At 40.6% G+C, this 27540-nt stretch overlaps 1 protein-coding gene and 1 pseudogene across 1 annotated transcript in view; one reads left to right on the forward strand and one right to left on the reverse strand.

Annotated features, from left to right (window-relative positions):
• Positions 1-27540, forward strand: part of LOC133716723 (probable disease resistance protein At4g27220) — a 51266-nt gene that overhangs the window by 23609 nt on the left and 117 nt on the right. Inside the window, exons 2-4 of the mRNA XM_062143394.1 lie at positions 23192-25677; positions 26303-26737; positions 26842-27528. Coding sequence (XP_061999378.1) covers positions 23194-25677; positions 26303-26737; positions 26842-27528 — 3606 coding nt within the window. The 5' untranslated portion in view covers positions 23192-23193. The remainder of the gene's footprint in view (positions 1-23191; positions 25678-26302; positions 26738-26841; positions 27529-27540) is intronic.
• On the reverse strand, positions 6231-8807 carry LOC133717832 (probable receptor-like protein kinase At5g24010; annotated as a pseudogene).

Consider the following 27540-nt stretch of genomic DNA (forward strand, 5'->3'; position numbering starts at 1 on the left):
TTATAGAGATGAGAAAGCTAAAATTATAGAAATTCTGATTTCCGAGTCTTTTTTTTCTGAAACGGGGTTTAGAACCCAGCCTAACTGGGAGGCTCAGCCCCACGCCCGGAATTATTATTAATAATAGATGGATAATTGTACAGCGAGGGGGACATATTACCTAAACCTCGAGTACTAGTACAAGCATCCTCATAGAGAACATCCTGAATTTATAAAATTTAGGAAGAAAAATCATTGTTGAAAATGCTCTTAATTTATAAAATTTAGGAAGAATATCACACATGGTCATTCAACTTTTACATGTTCGACACTTTAGTCACTCATTTTTTAAATATATCACTTTGGTCACTCAACTTTAACTCTGTTATTCATTTTAATCACTTTGTTAATTTTTTTTCATTAAAAAAAATTATTTGCCACAATATCAAAGATATTTTTATCTAACTAATTGTGAAAAATTGAGAAATCTGAATTGAAACGATTGAGAGAAGTGATTAAAGTGAGACAAAATGCCCCTTCGGTGACTAAAATGATTGACAGAGTAATTGTTGAGTGACCAAAATGATATATTTAAAAATTAAGTGACCAAAATATCAAATTAATTATAATTAAATGACCATTTGTGAAACTCTCCCTAAAATTTAAAGCAAATTATCAATTTACATACAAAATTTGGAGACCAAATGGGCCCTGGCCCCTGGGCAGGGGTTATTCTTTCTTTTGTGAAATCCAAGCGGAAAATCCAAGATCTGTGCGGTCATTACCTCAAATTCTTGTGCCATGTTGCCAAAGAGAAGAAAAGTTAATTTAAGAACATCTAGCCGACCAAAGAGAAGAAAAAGGATATCCTGTAGACCGACTAATACAGCCACGTAAGAGAAGACTAGTACAACCACATATAACCTTAAAGAAATATAATACATCGATCTCATCGGATAAAAAAAGAAGAAGATAATACATCGATTAGCTTAGTGCCAACTGATGTGAGCTCTTAACTTATCAATTAATAACAAAGACTTGGCTTTCTCATCCATGGTGTTCGATCTACTATTTACACGTTGACTCTTCATACTCTTATATGCTCAGCTTCATATATACACATCTGTGATCTAAACAAGCTTGCCAGTACCCAGAAAACCAGCTCCTCTGCCTTTGATATATCATAAACGGACCGAAAGAGAGTTTCAGTCTTCGTTTTCATTTGTATTCTGTGTTGAGTACTCTTCTCTGCAAGCTTGACGTAGTTTCTTCAATATTGCTCTACTTCTCAGATTCAAAAAGCCAACCAAAACCAGAAAACAAATACTGTTCCCGTTAGATTTCCACCTTTATCCCTTGATTTGTGTCATTTTCATCCTTGTTTTGCTTTTGCTTTGCAAGTTTGTTCCCCAAAATTACCAGATAATTAAAGAAAAAAACTTCATTTATTTGCAGTCATACTCCCTGTCTCTCTCTGTTCTTTTTCGAGAGGAACCGTACGTATACTTGGTAGTGAGCAAATACTTGAAGAGCATCGAGTTTTATTCCCAAGTCATAACTCCACAACAAAATACTAAGACATACGATCGAGGTACGTCCTTTAATTTTTCATTTGCTCGTTCTAGATGTACCGTACGTTCTTTACAAACTTCATTTCCTTGATTATTCTCCCCAATCTCATCCCACTGCGCACACAACAGAAACATTCCACACATGCTAATTCTTAGTTATACTTTTTTTTTTTTTTAATAAAATTATCACCCCTAAAATAATATATATATATATATAACTCAGATAAATAATTAATTAAAAAATTTATTATTTTCAGAAACTAACTACCCCGTATGGACGGGCAATCACCCACTTCTCCACACCCATATGGTGTGAACAGTTTCTAGTGTAGTATTGTTGAATATTTAAATGAACTTTCTTATAAAATATGTTGATGACTATTATTGCACATAACACTATTAAACATAACTCTATTAATATATTTGTAAAGTTAAATTCTTTAATACTAATCATATTGTAATTGTAATTTCATATTTTATAACTCGAATATTGTATAATAATAATAATTATTATAGTGAATAGAAGTATTTGTTAACAGGGATTGGGGTAGGTATGGGGCTAAATCCCCAACGGTACGGGTATAAGTTAGGATCAAGAAAATTAACTTTTGATTTTCAATTATATTATTTAACATTGTTTATACAAATGAGACTAGCTTTTTTCCACACATGCTCTGCATGTGTAAATATTTTTTTTTTTTCAAAAAATAAAAAAGAAAATGGTTATTGCAGATAAAAGATAATGAGAGAGAAACGTGGGTGATGGGTTTTTTTTTTTATTTATTTTTTAATAAAAATATTTTTTATAAAGGGCACAATTGTCCTTATGATTAATTAATTCTCAAAGTTTTTTAATCTTCTAAGGTTATTTCTACCAAAAAATTTTATTTTGGCTAACAAACTCTCTTCTCCTCATAATAACTAGACCAAAACACACACTCTGTGTGTGGGTTTAATTTTCAAAAGAAAAAAAAACAAAAACAAAATAATCATTGGAGAAATGTGGGGAGTTTTGGAAGTTTTTTTTTTTTTTTTTTCCTCTTTTGTTGTGGAAGTGGGAAGTTATAGAGAGAGATTTTAGGGGGAAATAAATTAAAATTTTATTATGTTTTTTGTTTATTACGATTATGACCTCCATTTATTAAAATATAATTTTAAGGGGTTTTGTCCATTTACCCCATTTCTAGGGATTTTTTTCCCACTTACCCCATTAAGTTTTTTTAATTCTCTCTTACCCAATACACTCTAAGGGAGTCTTCCCTAATACCCCATTAAGATTTTTTTTTTGTTTTTAATTTTTTTTTAATACCATTTTACCCCTCACCCCTTTGTTACTTAGAGAGAGAAATAGAGAAAATTGAAGAGAGAGAAACCATAGGAGACTTCGCCGGAGCCCGTCACCGGCCGCCGGAATCTGGTCAACTTTCGCCGGAATCCGGCCAACTTTCGCCGGAATCCGGTCACCGGTCGCCGGATTCCGGTCACCGGCTGCCGCCCACCGGAATTTGCTGAAAATCTCACCGGAAAGTTTTTTTGCCCCCAATAGACATCTATTGCCCCTCCAATAGACATCTATAGAGGGGCAATAGACGTCTATTGCCCTCCAATAGACGTCTATTGCCCCCTAATAGACGTCTATTGGCCCCCAATAGACGACTATCAGCCATGTATTGCCCCCCAATAGACGACTATCAGCCATGTATTGCCCCCCAGTAGACGTCTATTGCCCCCCAATAGACGTTTAGATTACCGAAATGGTAATTAATCTTCCTAAAACTACACAAATAAAACTTTGATTAAAGAAAAAAAAAGAGGAGATTACATCAATTCAAAACGTCTATTGCCCCTCAATAGATGTCTATTACCCCCCAATAGATGTCTATTACCCCCCAATAGACGCTTTAACAGATGTCTATTGCCCCAATAGAACTTTTTTTTCTTCATTTTTTCTTTCTATCCGGGCATTCTGCACCATTTTACCCAAAAAAAAAAAAAAAACAGAGAAATTGATTGAGTCACCCAATGAAAAGCTCTGGGCACCCATGTCCTCTTCTCCATTCCTGTTGCAGTCGGAGTCGACTTCTTCTTCTTTCTATTTGCTGCTCACCCAATCTTCTTCTTCTCTCTTCTTCCACAGTTGCAGACCAGACCGGAAACCTAACTTCTTTATCATTGTAAAATTAAACCCATTCAACAAAACCTTCAAATCACAATGGCAACTCCGATCAAATACTGAACCCATCCAATGAGTTATTGGACAGATCAGTGAAGTCAACATACTCGAGCACATCGCCAGAGCAATTCACCGGAGCTGCTTTATCTCGAGCCGTTGCTTGTTCAGATCGAAGTCCCAACGCTCACTGCAACATTGAATCGAGCGAGGAGAAGCCTTCGTTGGCATTGAAGTCTGCGTCTACAACGGAATCGAGTGGAGAAGAGGAATCGAGGAGAAGACGGTGCATGAGGCGGCTGGCTAGGGAATCGGAATCAGAGATCGTCGTCATCAACTGTCGTCTGCGACGCCATGACCTGCGCAAGCCGCTGCGCGGCGGCTTTGGCGGTGAGGTTCTGGTTCCGCTTGACGGTGGAGAATCCAGTCGCGGAAGGATTGAGCCACGACGGAGGATGCGCCGGCGACATCGCCGGAGATGAGCCCGGGCTGCTCGAACCTCCGCTCCACTGGCGCGAGTACATCGGACTCGCCAGAGGATGTGAGAGAGAGTGATCGGAGAGAGAGAGAGAGAATTGCGAAGGGGCGCGCTGGGGAGAGAGAGAGAGGACACTGTGGCGTGCTTGTAATTTTTTAGTTGGGTTGAGGGTAAAATGGTCAATTTCTGTTAAAATGTGTAAGTGGGAACAAAAATCTGTTGCTGGGGTAAGTGGGATAATTTTTGTTCATTTTGGGGCTTTTGGTCAAGAACCCTAATTTTAAAGGTTTTTTCTGAAAAGAAACACAAGATGGTGGGTTCGATTCGTGGAATTTACATAAGGTCTAATTATTATCTCCCCAGAAGGGGCGTCCCACTTGAACGATTATTGTGTCGACAGCGTAGCAATTGGGTCATGGCCTAAAGCTGTATATCGTACAAACCGTATATACATATACAGACCAAACAATTCTAAAAACGGATAAATTTTGGTAAGAGGCAAGGTTCGAACCTCTCACCTCATACACAGAAGCTCTTCTCTCAGCCATTAGAGCACGAGCTGCTCTCAGTATATTACATACAAACTTTATATTTAGAGAAATTTTAATTAAGGTCCAATTTTGTAGTTCAATAGTGGATGCAGTTTGGACATTTTTTCTTTATTAATTGTTGTCCATTGACTATTTGTTTAGGTAAATAAAAATTATATTTACATGACAACAAATCATCAATTCATTGATAAGATAGAAATGGTCCACATAAGAGACCAAAATATAAAATAAAGACAAATTAAATCAAAAATTTCAGTACATATATAGTCTTCCCTAATACCCAATTAAGTTTTTTTTTAAAGACTATTTTACCCTCACCTCTTTGTTACATAAAGAAAGAGAGAAAATGGAAGAGAGAGAAGCCATAGGAGACTTCAATGTAATCCGGTCGCCGGAGTCCCGTCACTGACCGCGGGACTCCAATCACCGATCGCTAGAATCCGGTCACCGGCCGCCAGAACCGGATCACCAATAACCGGCCACTGGATTTCTCTGAAAACCTCGCCGGAGGTCCCCAAAGAGATCGTCAGAGATTTCATAGGTCACCGGACATGTTTATTGCCCCCTAATAAATATTTATTGCTCCCTAACAAACATGTATTGCCCTCCAATAAACATTTATTGGGGGGGGGGGGGGAATAAAAGTTTATGAAACCTCACTGAAGGTCCCCAAAGAGGTCATTAGAGATCTCATAGATCGTCAGGAAGGTTTATTACCCCCCAATAAACTTGTAGGTCGTCAGAATGAAAAAAAATCTCCCTAAAATTAGACAAATAAAACTTTGATTGATAAAGAAGATGAGAAAATTACGTCAATTCAAAACCTTTTATTGGGGGGGGGCAATAATTGTCTATTGGGGGCAATAATTGTTTTACTACGAGATAATAAAACATTTTTTTTCCTTCGCGGCCATTTGCCCACAATTTACCCAAAAAAAAAAAAAAAAATTTGATTTGGTCACCCAGAAAATGCTCTAGACACCGAAGCGGAGTAAACCCACCGTGGTGATGCAGAACAAGATCCCCAGCACAAGCCTAACGAGTCATGGCACTCTCACGGCTTGCCAGCCGACATAGTGGTCCAGCTTAGCAGGCTTAGTGGCTTCAAAAAGTACAGGGTCTCGGAGGTCTTGTTCTTTGACTGGAGGTGGTGGAGCACCATCGGCGCTGACAAATCCCTCTTTGATATGCTGTCCCTCAGGCCCGGCGGCGTCTACACCAAGGCCGAGCTCCAATCCCTAGCCAATTGCTAAATGTTCGAGAAGGTCGATTTCAAAGGCAAGACCAACACAGGCAACTGTTGCCAGAAACTTGTACAACTTCAGACTATTACATAACCATACAATGCAGGCAATAAGATTACAACACTCTTTAGAGACTCTGAAAACCAAAGCTGCTATTTCATTGATCCTCAAGTGCTTTCCAACTTAACCGATTGACGTATATTTCCATGCTTGGCATTAACTTCTAAAATATCCAAAGGCAGCTTCATCCATGCCGCAGATTCCTTCTTCTTCATGATCCTCCTACGCGTAACCATAGATAAGCTTAGCAACACACAAGCAGCAGCCCCCAGAGGAACCAATACACTAACATGTCCTTTTGGCCAACTCCTCAAAACCCACCCTGCACAATGCCACCATCAAGACTCCCAACTGAGTTATTCAACTTCATGATCTCAATACCATTCAATATACCATCAATGGCGTAAGGCACACTCGAGCTTGATGGCCCTACACTTACAATCAAAGAATCCGAGTCATCTCCATCAACCACAAAATCCGCATAGAACGGAGATGCCAACATGTAATTTGCAGCCTTAGGCAAATCCAAATCTCCATATGCCAAATTCCCATTCACATAAACATTGAAATACAGCAAACCAAGCGAAGTACTAGCAATATCACAGAAATGCATCCGAACCAGATACTTATACCCACCCACTGCAGGAAACACCCATGTCATATTCACAATCGGTATCGAAGCCTTAGTACTACGAATCAATCTTGCAGTGTTGTACACATTATCCGGACCAACTTCCCGGCTAGCCCCTCCAACATGATACCTAATCCTCCCCCCAAAATAAACCCTCTCCGACCCGAAACCCGAATCGAAAAACTCCTCATCAGTAATCCGAGTCCTCCATAGACTATCATTAAAGGGCGTCACTTTATGACCTCCCACATTAACCTTATGCACAACTTGAAGAGCTTGCTTAGCCAACCCACCAAACCCACAACTTTCCCATCACTCACATACATTGCAGTATCAGCAACCAGGTCCTTGGGTGCAGAAACGACCTCAATCGCATTCACAAACGCAAAGCTTGACTTTTTATCAGGAACAAATCGAATTACAAGCTTTCCAGTACCGACCCAAATCAAGTACTCCTTAATCATAGGACCTAGGCCTGGGCTCGGGTCGGGTCGGGCCCGAAATTTGGTAAAACCGAGACCGAGCCCGAAATAATCGGTTCGGGTCGGTTCGGGCTTTTTCAAAACTGGAACCCGACAGAAACCGATCCCAAACGGGTCGGTTCGGTTTTCGGGCTATTCGGCCCCAAAATCCAGACTTTCTGATAGCTTGCTGTTTTCCCAGTTTTTCAAAAACTCATCTGGACTTCTGAGATGCAAAACTGCCAGACGCATTTTGGCACCTGGAAATCTGGGATGCATATCAACTTCACAAACTCATTAACATAACTGATCATACAACATTACAACCTATTCAAGGTTTCAAACATTCAAAATTTCAAATGTTCAATCAAACTTAAATTTTACAACACAAACTCACAAAGTTCACAAACACAAAGTCACAATCAATTAATCAAACATGAACAGAAAAACTGCAGTTTTGCACAAAGTGACAAACTGTGAAATAAGTCGAATAACTCAAGCTTCAGGCCCCTAGCTGCTCGGCCTGCCTACTGCGAAGGCGGATTTTGGAGACAAAGAATGGCGGAGGAGCTGGTATCGAGCTGGTGGTGAACGGAGAGCTGAGATCGGAGAGAGAGACTGAGAGAGAGAGAAAAGAGAGGGTCAGATGGAGGCTGAGATTACTCATTACTGGCAGTGAAATTGAAAACCCTAGATTACTCATTACTGAATACTGACCTGCGAGGAGTGAAGTGCAGACTGCAAAGCTTCGAGGAGAATCGAGTCAATCGACTATTAGATCGAAACCATGTGGAATTGAAGATCCGAGAGCTTTCTCTAAGATCGTCGAGCGTCGGCGACGGCGAATTTCTGGAGCTTTGCGTCCAGTGGTTCACTGGCGGAGGCGGATTTCGGAGACGGAGAATGGCGGAGGAGCTGGTATGGAGCTGGTGGCGAACGGAGAGCTGAGATCGGAGAGAGAGACTAAGAGAGAGAGAAGAGAGGGTCAGAGGGAGGCTAAGATCGGGTTAGTCTTGACTCGATGTCTTAGGTGGGTTAGGTCTTAGGTTATTATTTTTTTTAATATTTAACATATTATTATATCACCCAATCATAGAATGACAAGTGGCAAGTCAGATACAATTCGGTTCGGGTCGGTCTTTCGGTCTCTGAATTTTTGAAGCCCGAGACCGAACCGTTTACATACATTCGGGTCGGTCTTTGAACCGAACCGAAAATTCCCATATTAAAACCGACCCGATTCGGTCTTTTTTGCTCTGTTCGGTTCGGTCCTTCGGGTCCAGACGCCCAGCCCTAATAGGACCTAATACACCCCCAAGTCCAAAGTCGCTGACTTTCAAAACCACAAACCCATTGACCAAGACATGAAATTGAGCACTATTCCAATCGAAATTACAAGAATTGAAGCTCTGGAAATGGAGGCGTACCATCTGGGTCCCTGGGTCGTTGATCTAGAACTAGTACTTGGACGGCCGCCGGAAAACCCTAGCGGTCTGGTAAATTTGGGGCGAATTGGGATTAGGGTTTTGGTTTCGGAGTGAAATTGAGCGAGATGACGTGGACGAGTCAGGGACGAAGCGGCGGCCGTCGTCGAAGGCGGAGTCCACGGTGGAGCCGCAGTCGAAGAGGAAGTTGTCGACGGGAGAGAAGGCGGAGAGGGAGAGGGTGACGGTAGAGAGAGAAAAAGCGTGATGTTTGTGTAGTGAAACGCCATCGGAAATTCGAAGGTGGGAACTGTGGAAAGATCCGACGAGAGACTGGGTTCGGGTTTAAAAGTCCGAGTCCGCGTCAGGAAACAGATGATTGGTCCACAGTTTGTGTAGGCTTGCAGCGAATTAGTGACGAATAAAAAAACCGTCCCTTGCTGCTGTGATAGTCCCCCCCCCCCCTTCAGATACCTGTGTATATAAGAAGACTTGTCACTTAGTCCTTACCAAATATAATGTGTGGATCGAATTGAACTCCCCTGCAAAGAAACGCAGAATGAACTCAAATTTTTCTAGTGCAGGCAGGGCAAAATGTTTCTCATGCACAATTATGATCTGTAAATGTAATTCTCATTGAATTTGAGTTCCACTTCTTATCTGCTCTATAGTCTAGTTGTAATTAAGGACATGCATATACAGTGTTAAAGTATTGATGTAGGACATAAATGGTGTAGTTTTAATCAAGCTGGGAGATAATTTCCAATATGGAGCAAGAATATTCAAGATAGGAAAGAGATTTGATCGAGGATCAGATTCATACATAATTTTGGGCTAATGCAGCGTTTTCTTTTTTGCTGTAATACGCTGATCAATCAGAAAATTTCATATGAGTTTCTTTTTTGGGTCCTTGACCCAAAGCACCAAAATAACAAAAAATTATCTCACTTACCCCAACAACAGATTTTTATTCCCACTAACCCAATTTACAGTAAAATGACTATTCTGCCCTCAACCTAATTAAATAACTACTATCCTGCCATTCTCTCTCTCACTCATCCCTCCAAGCTGCTCTCTCTCTTTCATTCTCCGATCTGCAATCTCTCTCTCTCTCTCTCTCCCCGCCATGGAAGCTCCGGAACCGGAAGACAAATCTGATCGCCTCGCCTCGTCTCGCCTGACCCGGCCCTTCACCTCCCAGTATGCCAGCTCGTACCAGATCGAGCTACTCTCTCTCTCTGCCATGGCTCCTACCAGATCGAGCTACGTATGCCAGCTCGTACCAGATTGAGCTACTCAACGGAGCCCCACATGGCTTCTCCTGAACTCGGCCGGAGTCAAATCGGAGAACCGAGTGACTGCCTGAGGATGACTCGACGGTTTCGGTGGTGATGGATGTGAAATGGAGTGAGGAAGAGGGTTTGGAAAGCTTGGGGAGGAGTCCAGCCGGCTCGACTCAACTAAAGACCTCAGAGGTCAGTTCATGTATGAGGGTTTTAAGCATGGATGGGATGGCGAGGAGCTTGGTTGATCAGCTCACTTTGCCTGTAGCATGCAAAAACATGCCGAAGAGCTATTTGAGCTCCCTTTTCTCAGGTACAAAGAAAAGGAGTTGTTTTTGGCATTCGTGGCTAAGGTATATAATTCATGTGTTATTGTTATTGTTCTGAGTTTTCTTTTTGCACAGATGAATGTGATGGGTCAATGGCTTTGAAATTAATGAATTATAAATGAAGGTGGCCTTGTGATTTCCTAGTTGTTTTATGGAAAAATGGAGATGTGTATGATGGGTTTGGGTGGGTGGAAGAGGTCCAGAGGAGTGGGGTATGGAGTTTCCGACTTTGGAATCGAAGCATCTGACTGTAAGTTTGAACGGGGTAACATACCAGTTTTCCAATAAACTAGTGGTGGGCCCAAATGTGTCCTTTGCTTTCAGATCGACCGAATTCTTGATATGGTTTGTAAATGAATGTCTTCAAGGTTTTAATTATACTATTATTGATGGTCTGCAAATATTTTTGGAAGTATGCATTAAAAAAAAAATCTGGAAATATTAACTTGATCATCATCCTTAGACTTGGTAATATGTTACTATTGGTACTTGATAAATTATGCAAGCAAAAAGTTTTATAGGGGAGAGAATAAAGGTCTATTGGGGGGCAATAGCCGTCTATTATGGGGTAATAGACATTTTAAATTGACATAATTTTCTCATTTTTTTCTTTAATCAAAGTTTAATTGTCTAAATTTAGGGAGATTAGTTCTCATTTCGGTGATCAAAACGTCTATTGGGGGGCAATGGACGTCTATTGAGGGGCAATAGACGTTTTAAATTGACGTAATCTTCTCATTTTTTTTCTTTAATTAAAATTTATTTGTCTAAATTTAGGGAGATTAGTTCTCATTTCGGTAATCGAAACGTCTATTGGGGGGCAATAAACGTCTATTGGGGGGCAATAGAAGACTATTGCCCTTCTATTGGGGGGCAATAGACGTTTTAAATTGATGTAATCTCATCGTTTTTTTTCTTTAATCAAAGTTTTATTTGTGTAGTTTTAGGAAGATTAATTACCATTTTGGTAATCTAAACGTCTATTGGGGGGCAATAGACGTCTATTGCCCCTCTATTAGGGGGCAATAAATGTCTATTGGGGGCAAAAAAACTTTCCGGTGAGATTTTCAGCAATTTCCGGTGGGCGGCAGCCGGTGACCGTAATCCGGCGACCGGTGACCGGATTCCGGCAAAAGTTGGCCAGATTCCGGCGACCGGTGACAGGAATCCGGGGAAAGTTGGCCGGATTCCGGCGACCGGTGACCGGATTCCGGCAACCGGCGGCCGGTGACGGGCTCTGGCGAAGTCTCCTATAGTTTCTCTCTCTTCCATTTTCTCTCTCTCTCTCTCTAAGTAACAAAGGGGTGAGGGGTAAAATGGTATTAAAAAAAAATTAAAAACAAAAAAAAAATCTTAATGGGGTATTAGGGAAGACTCCCTTAGAGTGTATTGGGTAAGAGGGAATTAAAAAAACTTAATGGGGTAAGGGAGAAAAAAATCCCTAGAAATGGGGTAAATGGACAAAACCCCTTCTTTTTTTAATTGGAATAGTCATATTTCTATTAGAATTAAATGAAGACTCGTATAAAATGAGGATTCGACGTCATTCAACACATCTTTAGACGCACAACATCGGTGCATTACCCCCATCCTCTTCTCCCACCATTTTCTTTTTATTTATTTATTTTCTTTAATGTCTTTTCAAGTTTTTTTTTTTTTTTTTTTTTTTTTTTTTTAAAGGGCCAAACCGGCTGCCCTCAAGCCTTGATTAATGAAATTATCGAATACAAAGGGTGGATGTAAAGCCTAAACCCCATATTACAATAAGCATCAAGAGAACGTCCCGTAATAATAACAGGAGTCTCCACTAAAGATTTGTATTATACCAAGCACCAATTAGCAAATAGTGCACAATAGGCTACTCCATTTGCTTTGATAAAACGGTGACATAACGGAAAGATAACTCTATCACAAAGAAGCATAATTACAAATAGCACAGCTTTCTTACTATGTTGCCGCACGGAAACGAATCTGACGACACTCCATTTCATCCTACCACTAGGAGGTTGTGTCCATTTGATCAAGTAAATGGCTCGCCGCCTTGCTAGGTCAGACAAGTCACACTGAGTGTGCATAGTGCATAGCGGGATAAAATCCCACGTCGCCCTACCAAATAGTGGTAGGAACTTATTTCCGGCAAGAAGCCAAAAAATACTAAAAGTATAAACCAATATAACATAAAAGTAAAATAAAGACAATCTGGACCCAAAGCTAGAGCCTTGGCCCAAACTCCATCATGCACAAGCCCAAGTTGCAGACTGCACTGTGCGCACCACCAGCCCGCCTGCTTCTGTCGCCCCCTCGCACTGCCGGCCACTCCTTTGCACCGGGCGAATGCGGGCCGACCCTTCAGCCCTACATCGTCCCCAGCTAGCCAGCTAGACGCGACGCTGCTCCCATCCTCTCCCTTCTCCAAATCGGATTCCCTAGAATCAAAACAGATCAGAGACTTCTGATCAGATCCGACTTCGGCATATCCCAGCCTCACACGAAATTGGCGTTTGCTCAACATGTTTCTTAGATTTTAAATGTTATTAATTCATCATTTTCTCATTGATTAATCTTTTATATTTATTGATGGCACGAAAAGTTAAGTGAGGCTAGGTTGTATTGCTATTATTGTATGTTTGATTATCCATGTTATTGTGTATTTTAGAGTAGCAATTGAATGACTCTCATTTTTCTTTTTCTTTTTTAGGGGAAATAATATTCATATATTCTCACAACTTCAAAAAGTTACCGCCAAGATATTACATTCACCTAAGCCTAAGCTCCCAAAGCATAAAGATACTGCTTTTGCCTTTTTGAACTAACCGGGTTACAAATCCCTACCAAACAACATCCATTCTAGAACCACATGCACACTTTATTCAAAGTGACTAACCTAAATTACAAAGGTAAATTTAAACTACATGCCCTAGACCCCTACACAACTCATATATAAGAGAGAAAGCAAAAACTTGCCTAAGAACGTAATTATTGTATGAAACTTCACCACATTCATCTGAGAACCTACCATGAAGCACACGAGTCAAACAAATGCCTGCTCAAAAGCACCCTACAAATAAAAAACAAAACTAAAAAGTAACAAAGAAATGAATTAAGCCTATAACCCCCAAGCGCAAACATAATCCCTTACTGTCACAAGGTCCACAACTAGCTAATAAGAAAGCCAGAAGTGAACAGGAGAAGGAAAGGCCCGAACCAAAGTCACACAAACTCCCTTGTAGCCTACACTAGATCACCACCGTCGTCTGACCTTCGTCAACAAAATCGTCTACCAAGCTATCAGCAGAATCGCCGCTTACACTAAGGCTGTGTTTGTTTCGCGGAATCTGGGTATTGGGAAAGGAAAGTGTTTCCTTTCTTGTGTTTTCCTTTGTTTAGGATTGGCCAAGGAAGGGAAAATGATTCCCAAAGGAAAGGAAAAAGAGGAGGAAACTGGTTCCCCCCTACCCACCTCAGGAAATTGGTTCTCCCCCCCCCCCCCCACGGCCCCACCCACGTGCAAAATTGTATGACTAAATTGTCCCTGCTCAAAATCATTATTTGTTAATATAATCAACTGTACTTGTTGTTTGTATGATTTTTGCACTACCCCTGCAATGGAAACTAAAATGTGTATTCTACTACATCAGTCCTGATCACATGGTCAGCAACTGACCATGTGATCAGGATCGTCTACTACATTCCTAGTCTTTCCAAACACAGGAAAGAAAAATTGCTGGAAATTGCAATTTCTCATGCCTATGGAAAGAGCAAGGAATTGATTTCCTTCATTTCCTTTCCGTGAACCAAACGTGGCCTAAGTCTTTCCTCAGCACACGCTGCCGTTACCCGAAGCCACAATGACGTTGCCCACAACAGCCTGTTTGTAGCGACCCGACCCTGATCTGGATCCCCACCTGCGAAAACTCACCCGCCGACTCACTCTACCACTGTCTCCAGTCTTCACGACACCCAATAGAGACAGACCACCGCTAATATGAGTAGATAATAAAAAATAGAAATCATTGATGACTACAGAGAGATTATGGAGATGGCAAAGTTAATCTCACAGAGATTTTGAAATCTAAATATCCGAAATGGACTTTCTAAAGAAACTGATTGCACGTATTTTTATAATGTAATTGTATTTTGATTATTAGAGATAAACCTCAAAGTAATTATTAATTATTGTCAGTTTTATTTTATTTGTAGGTTATAAGTGCATTTGCGAAAATCGAGGTAAACAGCATGAAAATATAATAAACTGGCGTTTTCAATAAAAGGACAAAAAATCATCATTGGTCAATTCGCGATCAAGGCTAGCGAGTGAGAATAACGAACTCTCATATATTGGTGTGCAAAAGTTCCTCAAAGTCGTGAATAGAAGAGGGAGAAGAAAAAAAATGAAATTCGAAAAAGAAATGCATAAATCAGATAAAGTCATAAAATGATAAAATGTCTTCCTCTCTGACTCTCTCATGAGAGGATTCTCGTTCTCAGCTAGCTAAACCTAGCAGCGCTATACCTACGACACGAAAGGTTGGGCCTTCCCTCCTCTCTGGTTGTTCTTCTAGCGACAGTGGTGATCTTATTCATCGTGGCTCCTTCTTTGTTGTTGTTGGCCTTCTTGTGTTGGTCGGGTATGACTTTGTTCTATGGTCAGGGGTTGTTTTCGGCGGTGGGGTTTTGCTGTTTGTGGTGACTTCAATATTTGGAATTGGGTGTTTAGATTTTGAATTCAGGAAGTCTTGGTGCTCGGGGGTTCAAGTCATGCAGCGATATGGGTGTGCTTCTTCTTGTTATTGTCAATTGTATAACTGTGTCGGCGTGGGGGTGCATGGGGACTTGGAGTGGTATGTTTCGGGTCGAAGCAGATTCTCTTTCCAACCGACTCTAGTGGATGGCATCTATGCGGTTGGCGACGTTGAGGGTGGTTTCTCAGTTGACGACGGTGGTGCTTAGTGCTTGAGAGGTGACTGGGCCTCATCGAATCATAGTGTGTTGTCAGGTTTTTAAGGCTGGAGTAAGGCCGTTCTGTGATGTCGGCGGTCTTTCAGATGGAAGGTTTGGCGGTGGCGTTCAAGGTGGTGGTGGCAATAGGACTTGCTGTGCATGGGCTTTTTGGGCCTGGTTTTGGAGATTGGTGCATGCTAGGGTTTCTAAAAGCTGGGCCTTGTGGGTTTTATGGTATTGGGCTCCTAAGTGGGACTTGATCTTAATCTGGGCTTAGTCAGTTTGGGCACACAGGTTTTTTAAGGTTTTAATTTTTATTTTAACTTTGGGTCTCCATCCCTAATTTTTTTTTTTTTTTAAAGTAGGGAAGATCAATAAGAAAAACAGTAGCTTTGTTGTTAAAATTTTTTCATCTTCGGAGTACTAAGTTTTCTTGTTTCGAGCTTAATTAAAAAAAGGTAGGTGTACTAAGGTACATATATTGGGTGTAGTATGTTCGTGGAAGGGGTATGTTAGGTAGTATATTCTAAATAATAATTTTTTCTGACAGCCCCTCAAGAGCAAGTAGGAGTGGGCATGGGATTGGATGGGCCCGGATAACCATGATCTCAAACCCAAATCCAATTTTTACAACGAGACAGGACGAGATGGGATTGCCTTTTTTGAAAATTGATCCCACCCCGTCCCATTCCTTTTGGTTTCGGGTTCGTTCGAGATCATTCGGGATCTTTCCATTTTTAAATTATCTAAATATAATATGTATAATTCAATTTAGATAATGATCATTCAAAGTTCAAAATAATCAAATACCAACATATATGAGCATTATCCATACAAAAATCATCAATCCAAACCTTATGGCTTTACAAAACTAGAAATAACTCAAGAAGATTGAGTAATTGACAAATATAAATATTAAAAATTATCACAAACAAACTATCAAAAATTGAAACATATTAAAAATTTAATTTAAATTATAAATATAATTATTTCGGGATGAGCTCGAGAATGAAATTACAATCCCAATCTAATCCTAAAGTATTCGCGACGGGATAGGACCATCCCAATCACTAAAAAAAATTAATGATCCCGTCCCATATTGTCCGGGATGGGATGGGACGGGTTTTTGGGTTCAAATGTCCAACCCTAAGAGCAAGTCATTGTTGTACTGCTTGCTAAATTGCATAATGAATGATATTTTTATTTAAAAAAATTAAATAAAAAAATATGATTAATAAAGCTTGTTCCAAATAAAATAAAATAATTAATAAAGCAAAGACCAGCCGTACTAAAGCAAAAGAAAATCTTCATCTATAATGCCTGGAAATTACGTTCCTTATCTTTTCCTCCCGCAAAAAAGCAATCAAATTATTAAAGCAAAAGAGAATCTTCATCTTTTTTACTTTTCTGATCATCAGATGCCGACTTTCCTAATCTCTTCCTCAGGTAGAAAGGCCACCAATTAATTAAAGCAAAAAGAAAATCCTCATTTTTTTTAACCATTCAAATGCCAACATTACTTATCTCTTCCTTACACAAAAAAGCACAGCAGAGACTATAACATCTCCCTTCACTCTCTAGCACCATTGCACCAAACAGCCGGAACATCCATTCTCTCTTTTCTCGCATCTTTACACCAATCTTCACTATTTTTCTCAAGAACTGCAAAGAGGAATCTAAGGTGTAATCATCAAGAACGAGTGAGATCTAGCTTGGTTCAAGCTTAACTTTCTCATCCGTGGGTCTCCGGTAACTATTTACACATTGACTCTCAAATTCTTATTTTATAGCTCCATATATACATGACATGTGTGATCCAACCTACCTAGCAAGTAGCAACTACCCAGTAAAACTCCTCCTTGACCTTTATCATATCATAAACTGAAAGAATAAACACTGCTTTCATTGTTTTCATTTGTGTTGAGTACGTACTCCACCCTGCAGCATGCTTATAGTTTCTTGATATAGTTCTACTTCTCAGATTCAAAAAGCCAATAAAATTCAGAAAACAAACCCCCTTAGCTTGATTTCCAGATCTGTTCCTTGATTTGATTGTGTCATTCTCATATTTGCTTTACTTTTGCTCTGCGAGTTGTTTCCAAAAATTACCAGAAAAAGAAAATAACTTCCATATGTTTGCACATTCTTACGTCTCTGTTCTTTTTTCAAGAAGAACCGTAGGTATTCACACTCAAAGTACGAACTCCTAGTGAAGATTTCATTCCCAGCTGATCACAACTCCATAACCAAATAACAGGACATACAAGGTACGTCCTTTAATTTCAATTGCTCAATCCACTCGTAAGTTCTTTATCACTACATAAATATTCATTTTTCTGTCTTACCTTACTCATTTCGGATAAAAAGCAGTTAGGACTGGATTCGGGCCAAAACCGATCCTATTTTTTAACCACCACCGAACCGAATGCAAGTTCGAACTCCATTCAAATTCTGAAATTGATTAGGAGCTAGAGACTTGATGTGGTTTAATTATTCGTACTAACTTAAAGATTACAATATTTGAATATGACATTGTCCAGTCTAGATGAAATTGTACCAAATTAACAACAGCAGACTGGGGTGCATTCCAAATAAAAAGTTTGAAAATTACATAATAATTGAAGAAACTTGAAGCAAATTGCAGCAGCAAATTTGGTCTTGTCGATTAAGTCACAACAACAAAAAATGTTTGAGACCCAAAACTGCATAGCAATTTCTTTTCATTATCTCTAAAACTTCATCAAGTTAACCAACCCAGAACTTACCTTCCTTCATCCAAAAGAGTCTTGTGAGATGATTTTAGATCACCAACCCACAAGTACAAATGGGTACCGAATAGATCAAAACTAAAATCGATTATAACTAAATAAAAAGATATAATCATAAACAAAACTAGACTGGGATTCTATTGACGCTTGCCCCCTAATTCCATGGTTATCCTTAAGTCCTGAATGTGTGCCATCACTCTCTCTCACTAAGCAATTAAGCATGGAAGATGTAATCAACTTTGGTGACTGTTAATTAGTCACAGAATTAGACACAAAGTGTCGTAGATCCAGATTGAGTTATGGAAACACATCCTCTGAAAATGAATCCAGATTTTGATACGAAACTCAATCAGCGAAGTTTGATCAAATTGTGAAAACTGATCAACCCAAATTACAAAAATCGGAAAGAAGTTGAAATCCCAGATGCAGATGGGAACCTGTTAAGAGTCAAAAGCAATCCCAATCAAAATCAAAATCTCCAGGATAAAAAAGCTAAAACATACCCAATCATAAAGCGTTTTGGCCAATTCTTCATTGAAAAGGTAAAATAAAAGATCGAGTCCAAAAGAAGATCACAACGTTGATAGTGATCTATTAAATTCAAATCCAAACCAAAAAATTTGTTTTCTCCAGTTGGCGGGTATTAGAGTTGGGGAAGAGAGAGCACAGAATTGAGAGGCTTCTGTTCACCATATTCATCTAGGCAATCAGATTACAAATCTTGGAAGGGTTTTCTGCACCAACAGTGTCTGGAGACTGGGGTGACTGACAATATGATACCTGAACTTACAAAGTTATCAAAGTGATACTCAGACTCAATTTTTCGTATCTCCGTCATACCTGCGGTTATTTTCCGTCACGTTTCCGTCAATCTCGACCATGTGTGACGCACATGAGTCGCAAAATGAGGGCAAAATAGACTTTTCCACAATTTGCTTTGAATAAATTATTATATTGAAAATGAAAACTGAATAAACTTTATTTCTTTGTTCTATTAACCAAAAATCCCAATCGGTGGAGAGGAAAAAATCCCAGCCGGTGGAGAGGAAGGTCACGGGACTTGAAATCTCATTCGCCGGAATCTGGGAATTGGGCCACGTCTGGACCAGGGTTCTCTGTTAAGAGAGAGAGAGAGAGAGAGAGAGAGAGGAAATCACAGAGTGAAGTGAAAAGCTTTCATTTCCGAGCCAGCGAATTTTTGGGATGTTCGATTCACCGGAGAATTGTGTCAATTCCGATCAAGGGTTTTCAATTAAGGTTTGCAGCGGAGGAAAGTCGGTTCCTTTTTGGGGTGGGAGGATTTTTGGGTTTTTTTGTCGACTCGCTGACTGTGTCTGGTTCTTTATGAAGTTGGGATCTCTAAATTTGGGGAGAGGTTGTTGATGTTTACGTTGCAGCAGTGGTCGTGTTGGTCTTGGACGCCCAAAACCCGGGCTGAGAAGACCGGAACTGGGTCTGGGAGAACATGAATTCCGGCAAATCGAAGTTGAACTCCGGCGAGGAGGGGAAGGGGTTGTCTTGTTTGAATCCACGACGCCGGCTTCAGGTCTTTTAGAGAATGGTGAGCTCGAGGTCGAGCTAGAGAATGAAGCCAGCGACCATGAGTGGCGGCGGCGAGCTCGAGGTTGGATTTCGAATGGAGTTCGAATTTGGGGTTGCACGCCTACACGGGACCTTCTTCCAATGTTCTGTTGAGGCGGGCTGGCAGAGGTGAGGCCGGGATCGAGTGATCCCGCCATCACCAATCTCTCTTCTCTCGAAAGCTCAAATGGGTTTGCTGGGTTTGAAAAGATGAATATGAATGGGTTCAAGAACATGAACAAATGCTGGGATTTCTTAGTTTTTTTTTTCCTTTTTTTATCTTCTTTTTTTGGGTTTTTTGCTGGGTTTAAGAAGATGAACATGAAGAATTGTTAGGTTCAAATACTTATCTTGATTGTTGTCACTTAGATGGGACTGGTGATGGATTTGAATGGGAAAGCAAATTGCAAGAGGTTGAATTTGATGGAAGAACAATGATGGGTAACTGATTTTGGATTTGATCTGTTTCAAGGAAGAGGATGATGAATAAAAGAGAGAAAATTTAACAGATTGAGCGTTCTTCCACCAAAAAAAAAAAAAAAAAAAAAAACTGAATTGAGGGCAAATCAGACTTTTTCGCCTCATTTAACCAGTCACATGCTTTGCACGTGGTCAAATTAACGGAAACGTGACGAAAAATGACCGCAGGTACGACGGAGATACGAAAAATTGAGTCTGGGTATCACTTTGATAACTTTGTAAGTTCGGGTATCATATTGTCAGTCACCCCAGTCTCCAGACACTGTTGGTGCAAAAAACCCATCTTGGAACTCCAAGAAGATTTGCATCTGATTTTTAGTTTTATTTTATTTTTAGTTTTATTCAATTAACTTATCCAGAATTTTTTTTTTTTTTTATAATTTATTTTCCCAGAGTTAGATATTTGTTAGGTGAGATGGAGTGGGTGCACAAATGTCACCATATGAATGGAGGATATTGAGGACAGAAGGGTCTCTTTTTTATGACCTCAAGTCATACAACTGGAATACTATGTATTTTGCTTTGACTTAAAACAGCGGACTAAATCTCTCTCTCATAGCTAGGGTTTCCCGAGTCAAATACTCTTCTTGTCCGGCGGCGCACCTGCATCGGCGTGGGCCTCTGGCCGCGTCGGCGTGTGGCGCGTGCAGCCGGACGGGCACTGTCCTCATGGAGCTTGTGAGGTTGTCGTGCGCACTAGCAGGTTTCTCGCTCAAGCGGGGTCTGGGAAAGATGGCAGGAAGGAGGATGTCGGGGTGGGTGGATCGTTTCCGATCCGATCTTCTCTGGTCGTGGGCAATCGCAAGTGCAGAGCAGTGTGGGGGTGTGGCTAACCAGCGATGGGATGGGGGGTCACCGACGCCTCGACGATTTGGGTTTGGGTTGGGATTGGGGGTTCTTTCTCCTGGCAGTGGCGATTCAGACATGGATCTGCTGTACTTTGGGGTCCGGCCATCGATTTCAGCAGTGATCTCTGATTGTTGGCGGCTTGGTGCTACAGGTTTGATGGCGCCGGATCGTTCGCGGCGGGGTTGGCAGCGGAATGAGCGATCTGCAGCTCTGGCGTTCTTGGCTTGGAAGTTTGGTGGTTGGGCCGGGCTTGGAGTGAGTGATCTTAGTAGTGCGGCGGTGGTCCATCTAGGCAGCTATTTGGATTCCGATGGTATTTTTTTGCTTTTTAGTGCTATTTCAGTTTTTGGTTTAGGTTTTTGGCTTAGTCTAATAAGTCCCTACTCTTTGGAGCTAGGGTTTTGGAGTCTTGGTATGGTAGGTGTGTCGTGTTATTCCCAGGAATTCAATTTACCTTTTTGTGGTCAAAGTAATGGGGAGAAGCTCCTGCACATGGTCTGGTGGTTTTGGGTATCTTTCCTCTTGAGGTTGGCTGTGAGGATGTACTTTGTCTCCTGGGTTAGTATGGATGAAGTGTCGTTGATATGGCGTTATGTCCGGGGACTACATGTTTTACTCTCGGTGTTTTCTTGTTGTCAATGTGGTAGTGACTTGCCCTTGCACGTGGTCTGGTTGGATTGGGACACGGTGTTGATGAAGGGGAAGTGGCTGTTTGTAATGTTGGCTGCAGGGATTTATCGTGACTCTCGGAAGTTGACTTATGTTGTAGACCGAGTTGAGGGGCGATTGGTTTGGTTAGGGGTTGGGCCCTTTTGGCTCATGGATGTCATCATGGATGACGAACCTGTAACTGAGGGTGTTCTTAGGGAGGAGAGTGGGGAACTTATGTCCACCACCGGTCATTCCCGTTTTATTTTATGTAATCGTGTTATTCTGGAATAAAATGTTTCTTTCATTCTAAAAAAAAAAAGTCATACAACTGAAAATATATGACTATTTCGTAAGTCGTTATGGTCTATTATTTATAAATCTTTTTTCCGTAAAAGAGCCTTTTTTCCGAAAAAAAAAAAAAATTGATGCAAGTAAACTAATGGCATATATTTCCTTTTGTGCTTGTAAATTGAACGTATTGGGCACGTAAGAAAACACCATTGACCTGCCGCTACATATTACTAAACCCCGAGAGCTCCAAGAAAGTCGGAGCAGCGAAAACCCTAAGAAATTTTTCTATGCCGCGTCCGGCGGCGCGTCCATGGGACATCGTCGTCGGACGGGCGAACTAGTTGTGTCAGTCCACCGGGGAGGACCAGGAGTTTTTGGGCAAGAGCAGAGGGCTGGAGGCTTGGTCGCGTCCGGAGAGAGAACGACCAGCAGAGGGGCTCATCCTTGTTTTTCGTTCCGATCTGTGCGGCGGAGGTTTTTCGAGTAAGGGGGTGCGACGGAGGGATTCTGGTGCGCGGCGGAGGCAGGTTGTCATTGCGGTGCCCTGGTTTGGGGTTGAGAAGGTCTGACGGAGGACGGAGGTTGTGGTGATCGAACCAGTATCGGATCAAATTTCGGTCTGGAATCGTGATCCACGACGTTCCTGCCGACGTCGTCAGTTGGTGGCGGTTTGATGCGGCGACGATGATCTGTCGGAAGCCGCGGTGCTGGTCCGGCTACATAGGCGGGTTCACTCCGACCCACGCTCCTTGGCTTGGTTCTTGGGCCTTTGGGTCTCCCTTTGGCTACTGGGCCGTATCTGGTGGGTGGGCTTTTTACTCCTTTTATTTTCTAGTTTTTTGTAGGCCTTTTTTGGGCATTCTAGTGGTTTTTTCCTTATCTAGTTGTAGTACTGGGTCTTAGTCTTGTCGACTTAATTCTCAGTATATCTAGTTGTACACCAATTGAGGTCTCTAGGCGACTAGATGTACTGTGTTCCAGGTTAGGTTGGGAGGGGTGGATCCTTCTAGTTTTCTAGCACCTCCGGCGTAGTACCAAAGGGGGATTCCGCTATGTCTATGATGTATTCAATGTCAAATGAGTGTCCTAGTTTCTATGTACCACTGTGGGTACTAACACATCTTCTTGTCTGTCTTATATGACAGCGGAAGGATATGTAATGGTCATTCTGACATTTGATCAATATATTGGCTATTGCCTTCTTCTTCAAAAAAAAAAAAAAACACCATTGACTTTAAATAACTTATGAAAATACTAAATGTCCACTGAATTTCGTCATAGGCATCTTGTATTGTAGGAAAAGAACTTGAACTTGTTCACTTGTCATCATTTAGTTTTCTTATTCACTTGTCATTATTTAGTTTTCTTACTTTTAATATGTCTTTAAATGAGTCAAATCTCAGTAAATATTATATCATCTTAATATTTACTTTTATGGATATTCTACAGGAATGGATTGTCTTTGTGCAATTGGTAACGGGGTTGTTGGAAAAATAGCCGAGTACACGGTTGAACCCTTTGGACGCCTAGTGAGACGCCAAGTGGGTTATCTAATCCACTACAACAAGAATCTTCAAACTCTAATGACCCAAGTGAAGATTTTGAGCGTCGCCAGAGATAGAGTACAGCAACAGGTTGATGGAGCTGATAGAAGAGGTGAGAAAATCCATAAGGATGTCCAAAAATGGCTCGAAGAAGTGGCTCAGATCATAAAAGACACAGAAGAATTCTTGAAGGGAAAATGCCAAGCAACTGGAGACCCAAACGAAGTCTTGAAGGATGAAGGCCAAGCAAATGAAGAGCCAAACGAAGTCTTGAAAGATGAACGTCAAGGAAAGCTGAAGCGTCTCCATCAATTTTGTCCTAATCCGAGACTTCGTTATCAACTAAGCAGAAAGTCAACAAAGTTGGTGGAGGCTGTGGATGAACTCTACAAAAGAAAAGACTTCTCTAGTGTTTCATACAGTGTTCCCGCACAAGAGGTATGTGTCATATCTACTGAAGATTATGAGGCATTTGATTCAAGGATCTCAACTTTGAATAAAATCATGGATGAATTGAGAAGTCCCAGTGCCGACATCATTCTAGTGTATGGTATTGGGGGTGTGGGTAAGACCACACTAGTGGAAGAAGTTTTCAGGCAAGTTACGAAAGATAAGTTGTTTGATGATGCAGTCATGGTAAGAGATGTGAAAACACCAAACTTGGAAGCAATTCAAAAAGAAATTGCTGAAAAGTTAGGTCTTAAAGTATTGTCAAACCAGACTATCTCAGGAAGAGCCAATAGAATATGTGAAAGAATAAAGGACAAGGACAAGAAGACTCTTGTGATTTTGGATGATGTCTGGGAAGAAGTTGACTTGAAGACTCTCGGGCTTCCCCACATACCTACTTGTAAAATAGTGCTGACCTCTAGAATTCGAAAGGTATTATCTTCTGATAAGATTAAGCAGAAAGTGTTTCTGCTTGGAGTGTTAGGCGAAAATGAAACTTGGCTTTTATTTGAGAAGAAAGTAGGTGATGTTATTAAAGATCCCACTATACTAAGCATAGCAACTCAAGTCGCCAAAAAATGTGGAGGTTTGCCTGTTTTGATTGTCACAGTTGCAAGCGCTTTAGAAAATAGTTCTTTACATATATGGAAAAATGCCCTGAGAAGTCTTGACAGGTTTCATGAGAAAGAAGAACTGACAGAAAAAGCTTACATGGGTCTTGAATGGAGTTACACTCAATTGAATGAGCAGCTTAAGCCATTATTCCTGTTGTGTGGTACCACTATACAAGGGAACTCTATTTCTTTGACGAACTTGTTGAAATATAGTATGGGTTTGGGTTTTTTTAAAGACCATACTGTGGAAGAAGCTCGAAATGCGTTGTATACACAGGTTGATAAACTTAAGAATTCTTGTCTATTGCTAGATGGAGATGACAATACATGTGTCAGAATGCATGATCTTGTACATGATGTTGCTATCTGGATTGCGACCAGAGATCAACACGTCCAAGTGAAAGATGGAGTTGATTTGATGGAATGGCCAGATCAAGATTCGTTTAAAAGGTGCAGTAAGATCTCCTGGTCCTGTTGCAATATCCCCAGTCTTCCTGAAATACCTTGGAAATGTCCTGAGCTGGAAATGTTTCGTTTGCATGGTAATGGTGAAAAAAATGATCACCATTCGAATATTCCAAGCAAATTTTTTGGAGAAATGCCAAAACTCAAGGTGTTGGATATTTGCAATCTACCTCTTATGTTACTACCTCCGTCTCTTAAATCGCTAAAAACTAATCTTCAAACATTGTGTTTAGATGGATGCACGTTGGAAGACATAGCTCTAGTTGGAGAGCTAGGCAACTTGGAAACTCTTAGCTTTGCTAACTCCAAGGTCAAAGAGTTGCCGAAAGAAATAGCGAAATTGACTCATCTGCGGTTGTTAGACTTGTCGGATTGTCCTGAGCTTGAAGTGATTTCGCCTAATGTCATATCAAGTTTGACAAGGCTCGAAGACTTGAGAATGAAAAACAGTTTTGAAAAATGGGAGGCTGAGGAAGACATCAACAAAAGAAGGAATGCTAGTCTTTTAGAGCTGAAGAACTTATCGCAATTAACTGCATTAGAAATATATATTCCAGATGCTGATATTCTTCCACCAAACTTGTTTTGCAATGAATTGGAAAGACACCATATATATATTGGTGGTGTGTGGTCGAAACGTAAGGCTGAAACAACCTTCAATACACTAAAGCTCGAGCTCACTCCCAGCAATCAATCGGATCAAGGTCTAAGAAGGCTGATGATGAAATCTGAAGATTTGGCCTTGGATGTGAGCGAAGGTATTAATAATAGTTTGTATCAATTAGACAACGAAGGTTTTCTGCACCTGAAACGCCTCCTACTCCAAAACAATGTTGATCTTTCTTATATCAATGACAAGAAGGTATGTCCCTTGGCTTATTCATATTCTATTTACAGTTATTGCTGTACGACAAGAAACATTTGTTTGGGTCATTCTACCATTTTTATGTGCATGTAGAAAATAATTTTCCAAGAATTCCTCGCTCCAATTTCATGAAGAGAGTGTATCAAGTTTTTTTTTTTTTTTTTTTTTTGGGGGGGGGGGGGGGGTGGTTGTTTGGGGTGTTGAATAAATTTGATAGATCAATTTCGCTATATTTGAATCTGGAATTGCTCTATGTTGCTTCTTTTTTTGTCTGCCTATATGTTGCAGGTTTGTACGTGTTTGGTAGTTTAAAAGCACTTCGTAGAAATGAAAATATAAAATTAATGAAATTGCTACCAATAGCTTCTCAATTAGTACTTCTAGCTGCCTTACATATTTGACATATGGTGAGGTAATTGATCAAACTAAATTCATCGTCCTCCTGTCAGTCCTGTGTAATCCAATGGATTATTCGCACCAGTAGCCTAGTCGGTTTTATATTTGGTGTCATATACTACACTATCTACACTACATGAATTGATATAAGGCTACCTATAAGTCTACCTATTTTGAATATATATAGCTAATTAACGTAGATGAACTGTGTACTCCATATATGCAGGTTGTGTTCCCCAACTTAACAACCTTGATCATTCAAAAATGTGATCATTTGAGATTCTTGTTCTCATGTTCTATGGCTAAAAGTTTCGTACAGCTCAAACATCTTGAGATACGCTACTGCACAAGCATGGAAGAGGTAGTATCATCAACAACAGATTACAATGAAGAAAATATGAATAACATGTTCTGTAAGCTTGAAACTCTGGAACTGGAAGGACTTCGATGCCTCGGTAGAATTTGCACAGGTACTCGTATTGAATTTCCATCCTTGAAGAAGTTGGTTATAATGCGTTGTAGAAAATTGAAGGCACTCATCTGTGACCCTATGAGTGATAAAAGTACAAGAATCTGCAAAGAAATTGAAGAGAGGGAGTCAGAGGAGAGGCCAAGTGTTGAACATGAGAGTGTTGCAGAACGCTGCCTTTTTAACGACAAGGTAACTTAATTATACTCTGTTGCTTAATATTTCATTGATATGTCCAGTTAAGTGGAACGAAAAAGGCTTTTGTAAAATGTCCCTAATTACATGTAATGATGCAGGTAAGATTTCCTAGCTTGGAGGAATTGGAAATCTGTGACTTAGACGAGTTGCAGACAATATGGCACAATAACCAACTTGCTGATCAAGACTCTTTTTGCCGACTCAAACAAGTTTACGTTAGTTGTTGCGTGAGTCTGATGAGTGTATTTCCGCCTAGTATCATGGGGAGATTGAATGCTCTGGAAAGATTAGAGATATTAAGTTGCTACTCGCTAAAAGTGGTATTTGAAGTCGGAGGAATTAATGTTGAAGAGACACGTGTCAACAGATCAACCCCTTATGATCAGTGGAAACCTTTGTACTGTCAAAATCTTGAGATCTTCAGCATACGGAGTGCTGACAGTTTGAAAAATATATTCCCAGCCTCTTTGGCCAGAGGACTTCAGCAGCTACGACTTCTGAGCGTGATCTCTTGTCGTGATCTGCTGGGAATAGTTGGTGAGGAAGAGGGAGGAGTAGAATTACCAACGCCTCCTCAGTTTGTGTTCCCAAAGGCAACATTTGTGAAATTGCGGTCTCTGCCCCAACTGAAGAGTTTTTATCCGGGAAAGCATACTTCCACGTGGCCATTACTCAAAGAATTGACAGTAGAATTACAAAGCAGAATTAATGGGGTAGAAATTTCAGTCTTTCAGGATAAACATGAGTCGGGCCCAATAAAGTCTATCTTTCCAATTGACGACAAGGTAAGACTACTT

This window comes from Rosa rugosa, chromosome 6 (assembly GCF_958449725.1).
Source record: "Rosa rugosa chromosome 6, drRosRugo1.1, whole genome shotgun sequence".
Taxonomy (NCBI): domain Eukaryota; kingdom Viridiplantae; phylum Streptophyta; class Magnoliopsida; order Rosales; family Rosaceae; genus Rosa; species Rosa rugosa.